The sequence below is a fragment of the Glycine max genome, chromosome 7 (genome assembly GCF_000004515.6).
Source record: "Glycine max cultivar Williams 82 chromosome 7, Glycine_max_v4.0, whole genome shotgun sequence".
Lineage (NCBI taxonomy): Eukaryota > Viridiplantae > Streptophyta > Magnoliopsida > Fabales > Fabaceae > Glycine > Glycine max.
In genome coordinates, this window is record NC_038243.2 from 42,640,497 (window position 1) to 42,649,211 (window position 8,715).

Sequence of the window (8,715 nt, forward strand, 5' to 3'; positions counted from 1 at the left end):
TTGTTATTACTATAAGCCCGGGTAAATTATTAGTATAGTGAAATAAAATTAATTCCATTGTGAAACATTGGTTTGGAGAAGGTAAAAAAAAAATAATAAAAATACTCTACAAAACAGTAAAATAAATGCCCAACAGTACAAAAGGGATGTCAAACTTTCTTGTTTTAACAATGGTATCCTATTTTGACAATGTTTTCTGCAACTTATTAACATCACATATTTGGAAATTAAACACTAAATAAAAAAAAAACATCACCATTAAAGAGATGAAGGGTTTAATTAGACCATATGCTTCATAATCTTCAGGTTTCCATTGAGATCAAGATTACATTTTGTCCTCAAAAGCGTAAAAACCATTATACATAACTAGTTTTATATGGTGGAACTTTTAGACTTGACCGAACTTAAAAAGTTTAATGGGTTTTTCATGGTTATATAATATGTTTGGAATACTTAGTTAGACAAACCTCTTAATACATAGAGGTATTGGAAAATCAAATAGCTTCACGTAGAAAAGAGCTTGAAACTGTAAAGGCTCAAATTTTCAATATTAACCATTCACAATAAATTTCTCCATGAAAAATAATAATCAAGGTGTCACATTATCATGTTTAGGTTTTTTAAGTTTGGTAAGTAGGTTTGCAATTCAAACTCGTTACAATATTGCTGATTTAGGTAATCTTTTCATTCTACCAATGAATTGTGTCATGCTCACAGTAATTTAAGCTTTATTTAACTTGCTTAGAATTTTATAACAATGTTTTTTTCTCCGGCGGGAAGAAAGGCAATGTATCCTTCAATGAATAAACATAGTATCAATATTTCCAACACACTTGTGAAAAATTAGAAATTGAATTTAGCATTTTATAAGCTTTTAACACCCTAAGGCCGAAGGCTGACCTTGTAAGGATAATTTTTGTCTGGCCTTCTCTGGTTTTCTTGTCATCTTGTTAAGCATAACTAGAGATTGTCATCGTCCATATAAAATCTTGCATCCTTCGTCATATATCTTGCAAATCCAGTCTGTATTTTCTGTTGTGTATGCTTGAAGTATGCTGAACATTAGTGTTATTTGTAAGATATATCATGGGTACATATATATAGTTTGTTTCTTTGGAATGATCGTAAACAAATTGATTTCTTTATTGTCTTAACACATACAAAACAAAATGTATACAAATATATAAAAATAGAAGAATGAAAATAGACATTTCCCCCCTTTAAAACTTAACAAACTGAATTATGATATGAATTTAAACTGGGGAACAATGCGTAAGTAAATCTTATTTTATCTTAGGTTTTTCTAAATCTTAGTCTTAGATATTATTGTTTTAATTATACTATTATCTCTAAATTTAAAGAAACTTAAATAATTTTTTTATTTTATACTAATTTGATTTATTAAATAACTATAATAAATTGATTTTAATTTGATTGCATAAAAAAATTATTTCATGAATTTGCAAAGGTTAAAATGATACTATATAATGAAAGACCACACATTAAGTGATAGTTATAAGAAATAAATGTTTTATTGTTTGCCATAAGAACATGCAGTTTTTGTTGCTTAATTATTTATCTCTCTTTTGTATGACATATTAGTTATTTTATCATTATTTAATTTGTAAATCAATTATTATTTATTTTAAGAAAAAGCAGACCTTTTATTTTAAAAACATGCAAAACATATTATCTTAATTGGTACCACAACCAGCAAATTCATATTTTACATTGAATATGCTTTGATGATATGCTCAATTTCAAATTCCAATAATAACAATAAGAAGAAGAAGAAGGTTACAAAAAAGTTATAATAATAAAAATAGGCAAAATTTAAACCATCAATGCCTATAGAATGGGAGCATACAAATTATGGAATATTTTTCTATTACATGATTTTTTTGGGTAGGCGTATTACATGATTGATTGACTGAAGTAAAAGTTATTGCAAAGAAAGAAAAATAAAACAAGAACCTTTTTTTTTTCCCGATCAAAGGAGCATATAACTAATGCTTCACAGGACGTGGGTACAAAGTCCCAATAGAATCAAAACAAAGAAAAACTTTACACTCAAGAGGAGGATCATAAAAAAACACCAAACCTTGGTGAGCATGATGTGAAATGGAGGCTAAACAGTCAGCCACACAATTAGCCTCACGCATAGCATGACTAATCTTGACATTCCAAGAGTGCTGTAACAGAGTTCTCTCATAATTAAGAAAAACCAAGTACGGATGCGTGGAGTGAGTGCCCTGGTTCATGAAAGTAGCTGCTGGCATAGAATCAGTCTCGATCCAAATATCCTTAAGAACTGATTGCAATATTTAGATTGTTTTTCAAAGCATTGTTGTCTCCCATAAGGATGTAATTTTACTCCATTAGGAATTTGCTTGACATGCAAGCTCACGTTCTTGTCTCCTTCAATATATCTACTAGTAAAACATAATTTTTTCGGCTAAGCAGTAAGTACACCATGAGACGGTCAAGTTGCCTTGATTCCAAGGAAATACTTCAATGGCCCTAGGTCTACGATGATAAATTTCTCATCAAAATGATTTTTCACCCACTACATAACTCCTTTCTCATTTTTGGCAAGTATAAGTGTATAACATCATCGGCATAAATCAATGCAACAAGAAATTTCTTTCCTTTTTTGTAAATAAACATTGATGATCATTGACATAACATCATCGACATGTATATGTATTTTCTCTCCACTAACCCATTCAGTTGGGGCATGTATGCACATGATGTTTCTATTATCATTCCTCTCTTTTCATAGAAATTCACCGGAGTCTATCATTTGTTCTCACCTTTTTACCTTTTTTCCAAATCATACTTCCACCAAACGATTGAACATAGCTAAGAAATGGATCACATAAAATGAATATATATTCTGAAATAGTGTATCCAAAAGCGTTTTAAAATAAATATTAGAGGATAACAACTATCTGTGTAGTATTCAAACTTATGTTAATCAAATAGTCTTGATTCTGACTGAATGAGTTTTCTTTTTAAGGATGTATGTGAGGAGCCAAGTTTTCTTCAAATTTTGATCCACTACAATCCAAATACAAGTCCGAAGTTTGTATTTGGACGGCTGAAAAATAGAAATAGACAAATAAAAAAAGAGCGTATAGCGAGTGAGCATAATTGAAAAAGGATTTTACTATTTGATCCCAAACGAAACCAGATGATGTGACATGTATAAAAAAGGAAAAGATGGAAATCATGGGATACAAAGCTGAATCTGACATTCGTATTACCTGCCGAATTCAGACTTCGTACTATATAGTATCATCCTTTCTATTTTAGGAACGGGCACAGACTTGCAATTCTATTCAAGGAATGACCATGATATGATGATGTTCTGGTAGTCGGCATTCAGATTTTTTAGCATAAAGATGTGTATAATATGACAAAGATATCGGCATCATCTGCACAGCTGATGTATCAATTGGATCATTTCGCCATCATAAGATAAGTAACATAAAAAGAAGTTGAAACTTTGTTAATAATGGTTTTTCTGCATCCTTTGAAATCAGAAGCAGTCCCCTTCAATATGAAAGGTGTATAGTTTTCAATACCTAATACCTATTCTCCCCCTTGCTGAAGCAGCAACCCTGCTGTTCTATTTAGGAAAACACAAGTGAACCAGGCGTTTATGAGCATATAGAAAAATAACTGTTATTTTAATGGACAACACAAATATACTGGGCAGGGATTACATAAACTGGTATTCGGAAGTTGGGCTGCTTCTGTTTCGAGAAACTCGGGTCATCTCACATATGCATAATGAGACATAAAGTAATTGTAATCAGGATGATTAACTCGCAATAGCCTAAGCCAGTTTTCAGCAGCCCGCAACAGAGAATTGGCTTTCTGACATTCAGAAACCCCATCGGGATCCCAGAGAGAAACTTTGAATTTGTGAGAGGCAAGCCCAAAGATCGGTAGTGATAGCTTGGATATGTCCCTACCTATTGAATAATGATTATGTAGCCCATCAGTATTTGAACCTGATTCAAAGATCAAACTGTTATAATTGATGCCTATTAGCATACATCTTGCATATATAGAAATTAAACAGACAGAAAGACATACTCTGCAAAGCTGTTGACAGGGAATGAAAGGTCAGGAAGCAGGCACTTAAGCTTTGTAATGTTGGACCAGTTGGTATTCTGTATATTGGGTACCTTTTAAAATACACACAGCAACAAGTAGTTTTGTATTAGTAATTATTACCACGTGCATTGTCCAACCAAATTAGATTACCAAGAGGACAAGAAAAACATACCAAGCAAATGAAACCCAACTTGCAGGGGAAAGATCACAGCTCCAGTATGTTTTCAACTCTGGAAATTGCCGTGCAAGATCAGAAATCTGTGTCAAGTAATATCAATACTTGTTAGGATTAAAAAGCAATATAATCCAATATGCAAGTTCAACAAAGGATAATGTCTTGCCTTATTTGCCAATGGCTCACGATTATAAGGTGTCTCATGCTCAAAGTATTCAAATATAAGCTGACCAGGAGGGCTGCAGCTCTCAGTCTCATCACTTGATGAACCCATGAAAGGTTTTCCTTGGGAGACCCTTTCCAAAGTATGATTGCTTGCATCCATAACATTAAGATGATTCCTACTACCATGAACACTCTTAGCTCCTCTTTCATGACAATAGCCACTGCTACTATCACTGCTTGTCTCTCTAGCTGATTCAGAGTCACTTTCTTGACTGGGTTTCCTGGAATAAGATGGAAATTAGAATGACAATATGTTACATATGTTATAAATGATACTATGCCAAGTCTTTATATTTAGCTAAAAGGAAAACTTGTCCTGGAAAGCAGTAGATCATAACATGGAAAAAGGAAAATGATAAGCGGCCTTGACTGAACTCCTAGCATTTAAATGATTATGCTTGTAAGCAAAAAACTATAAGATAAACATGTATCATTTTGAATGTTGTCTAGAACTTGCAAAAAACTATAAGATAAATATGTACCCAGAAGAAGGCTATGAGCACCAGCAAAAAATAGCATCAGAATGAAATCAGTTAAAAATACTATTAGCAGTGTATTTCATAGAGCTGCAGGGTTGATGGACAGTGGATCAAGTTTCACTAGTCACTTTATTATTATGCTCAATTCTTAGCTTTCTTAGATAGTTAGATCACACATTCCTAATGTGCAAACATGTGACCAGCTTACTCATCGATCTCCAGAATTGTAGACAATTTGATATACAGATGTTGGCCACTTGACCTAGGGTCTAGGGAATAAAATCATGTGCGATACAAGACAGTATGGCATGTGAGTTCTTAAGCTAATTAGTCTTCCTCTTACTTTATGTGTTATCCTTCAACACAATTATTAGGAGAGTATTCTATCTACCTTGCCAAAGGCATCTCCATAGCACAACAATCAGAAGCCAAGCCAAAATCATTCATATTGGGAGACTATGTTTAAACTTATTTGTTGAAATAAGCTCTTATTTTTATAAAATAAGCAACTTTTTGTTTTTTTAGTGTGTTTGTCTAAACTGCTTCTGCTTAAAAAAAGCAGTTCTCTGCTTATTTTAAGAAGCAAATCCTATCTGCTTCATAAAAAAGTGCTTATTTTAAAGTTGCTTTTTTTTTAAGTTTAAACATACTCACCCATTACCTATTTTAATCTATGAAGCCTAGACACTCCAAAAATGGAAAAGTATAGGTGGCATGCCCATATCCAATACCAATATGCGCGCATGACCCTCCATGATATGTATCCAAGAAATATCCTTTATTTTTCAAAAGAAAAACTATAGACTAATATTCTTGAAATATGGCTCCAATACTTTTGAAATAAGAATAACCAGGCAGGACTATCATGCAGATTAATCTGTGAACTCCTTTAGATAAAGGCGAAAGTTTGCTTCAGACTCATTCAATTCTGCTTCATGTTGTTAGAAACTAGAAAGAATATCAATGTGATTATTAATAAGACATGAAATCCTTCTTTTAGTGTCTGTCCTCACATCAGAGGACTACAAATAAAAGCCAAGGTCTTAGCTGGTAATTTGAACTACATTTACACATCATGCAGAATAACATGAATAACAAAATCTTCCTTGTGTGACTTCTAAAATGAACAAAACCAATTCATCTAGTCACAACAAAAGCAAATTGTAAAAGAGAATAATAAAAAATAGCATTGATTAAAATATTTAAATGCTCGGTCATCAATCGTCGAGAGGTGCATTTATAAATAAAAGGAATTTGGTCAAACATTTAAGGGGAAAATTTACTAATGACATGTTTCACACACAACATACTCACCTTAGCCGCGTGGAGGGCTTTGACGGATCAATATACAGCTGAATGGCAGACAAGGAGACGTTATAATACTGAGTCACTGATTCACTCCCATTCAACACTATAGGAACACCTGCCCCATAAGCACTCCACTCCTTAAAAGACTCCCACAAGTCTCCAAGCACAAAGTAAGGATGCAATTCCGCCTCCCTTGATTTCCACCTCCTTGAGTTCGTCTGTTAATTCACACACACGCACACACAAAAATCCACCTAAATAAGCGGAGCTTCCTTCGAAACAAACAAAAACCAAAGCTACCTTAAAACTAAACAACATTCACACTACACCGGGTTGTTTGCAACAGCACAATTTAGGGGTTACCTCAAAGCAAGCCACAAATTACAAAAGCTAAACGGCATTCATGATTCATCTACATTGACTAACTAAAGATCCTATCTATTAATTCATCCATTCACTAACTAAAAGGGTCCAATGCTGCTACATCACTGCGAATTAACTAAATTCAACACCTCCACTACGGTAACCAGTAACTAGAAAGAAAAAAAAAACAAGCACACAAAAACAAAATCAAATAGCGTTATTGAATTGATGTCGATGTTACCTTGGGAAAATATTGGGCGGGAACAAGGGGCGTGATGTGCTCCAACAATCGATCCAAATTGGACATGTCCGATGTGGCGCGCGAAGAAATCGAACAATCGGAAGAGGAACCAGGCCTGTTCTCCGAGGAAGTTCTCGACAGCGACGACCGCTGCTGCTCCTGCTTCTCTTTGTGTTTCCTCAGCGGCGGCGGGCTGTAGAAGCGGTTCTCACCGAGATGCCGATTGCGGTTGCGGCTTCCGCCGGCGATGGCGGCGCCACCACTGGCCGACATTGACGCGGTGGTTCGCGAGACGATGATAATTAGGGGGACGAAACGACGACGTTGGGTTTAGGTTAAGTTTATAAACTCGGAAAGAGAAGAGAGAGCGAGTGAAAGAGTACGAATGTGAACTGCGAAGGGTTTTATTATTTAGCGCGTCCAAGTGATTGCACACTCCACGCTCACGCTGAGGTTTTCTATGTGGATTTAACTCTACAGTCTAAAGCAACAACCCTTTTTAGTATTTTTATGTTATACTTCTCATATAAATGAATACCCGTATTTCTATTTCGTGTATTGTTTATTTTAGGAAAAAGTATTTTTTCCAATAAAACATTCTTTTATATCAATGTAATTTTTTTATCATTACATGGTAATGTTAATATGAATCAGGAGTGTTCACGGGTCGATTAGGACTAGTTTTGATCAAATTTAGGATTCAACTCAATTAAATTTGATCAATTTGATTTTGTTCGATCTTCATAATTTTTTTAATCGAACTCGACTCATTCATGAACGGTTTGTTTTGGTCTAGGCCAACAAATTATCTATTTAAATTTGGTTTTTTTCTTCTTAGAACTACTATTTTATATCATAATTCTTTCAAATATCAAATACAATTAATACAATATTATCAAATATCTGAAAGTAGTAAAATTGATTCATTTAGCACTATCAACATAATATTCATTTAGCACAAATTAAAACAAAATATTCTTCAAAGAGATGTATTCTATAATAGTCTGAAACACAATTATTTTCTACAAATTAATTTTTTGCAACCAGATTTGTTACAACCACATTTATTACAATCAGATTTGTTGAAACAAATGAAAAAATGATCTATTAATATTATAAAAATGATAAAAAAAATATGAAAAAATGTGAAACAAATAACAATATACCTGAAAGTAATACTTTAAGACGTTCTAACACTAGTAGTCCGTTCCAATACTCGCAGTCCAATACTCGCAGTATTTAAAGTCAAACCAAACAACTCCAAAAATTTAACCACAACCCTGTTAGCACAAAAATCAATTGATATTTTATACAATTCTAAAAAATGAAATAAGAGATTACACATCCAATTCAATTTTTTTCCGCTTCATTTATTTCAACTTGCAAATCATTAACATTTTGCTTAGTAGATCTAAGCCAATTTTTGACACAAATGAGAGCTTTAACAGTAGTAGGACTTAAGGAACTACAAAATGAAACTGAATTTTACCCCGTACTAAATGCAAACTCAAATGATATAGTAGATACAAAAATAACCAATATATCTCTAACCATACAGAAAAGAATATAATATTTGGATGCTTTCAATTTCCATCAATTCAAAAATGTCAAACTCAACGTGGTCATCTTCAACATCATCCTCCAAATACCTATCTAACTCATTTTTTGCACTTCACATATGCATGAATTCTCCATTCAACATCATTCAAAATATGAACAGAACATCGCATATGCATGAACTCTCCATTTAACAAAGTATGTTCATTCCAAACACACAATGCTCTAGCTAAATATGAAAT

General features: G+C 33.3%; 1 protein-coding gene across 2 annotated transcripts; it reads right to left on the reverse strand.

The window, feature by feature from the left end:
* Positions 1 to 3,490: 3,490 nt before the first annotated feature.
* On the reverse strand, positions 3,491 to 7,350 carry LOC100796604 (uncharacterized). Of its 2 annotated transcripts, none has more exons than XM_006583949.4 (6): positions 6,917 to 7,350; positions 6,319 to 6,530; positions 4,467 to 4,746; positions 4,298 to 4,383; positions 4,105 to 4,196; positions 3,491 to 3,980 (listed from the first exon to the last, which is right to left on the reverse strand). In XM_006583949.4, the coding sequence occupies exons 1-6, from the start codon at positions 7,187 to 7,189 to the stop codon at positions 3,778 to 3,780; spliced, it is 1,146 nt and encodes a 381-aa protein (XP_006584012.1). In that variant the 5' UTR covers positions 7,190 to 7,350; the 3' UTR covers positions 3,491 to 3,777. The 2 variants fall into 2 exon arrangements, with proteins under 2 accessions (XP_006584012.1, XP_003528626.1); XM_003528578.5 differs by having other exon boundaries at positions 3,491 to 4,019.
* Positions 7,351 to 8,715: the final 1,365 nt, after the last annotated feature.

Bases quoted from the DNA above. Each gene is read 5' to 3' on its own strand.
- LOC100796604 (XM_003528578.5), bottom strand. From the start codon at position 7,189: ATGTCGGCCAGTGGTGGCGCCGCCATCGCCGGCGGAAGCCGCAACCGC. The intron at 4,384-4,466 runs GCAAGACATTAT...TACTTGACACAG, and splicing joins GTGAGCCATTGGCAAATAAG to ATTTCTGATCTTGCACGGCA. The intron at 4,020-4,104 runs GTATGTCTTTCT...TCTTTGAATCAG, and splicing joins CCTGTCAACAGCTTTGCAGA to GTTCAAATACTGATGGGCTA.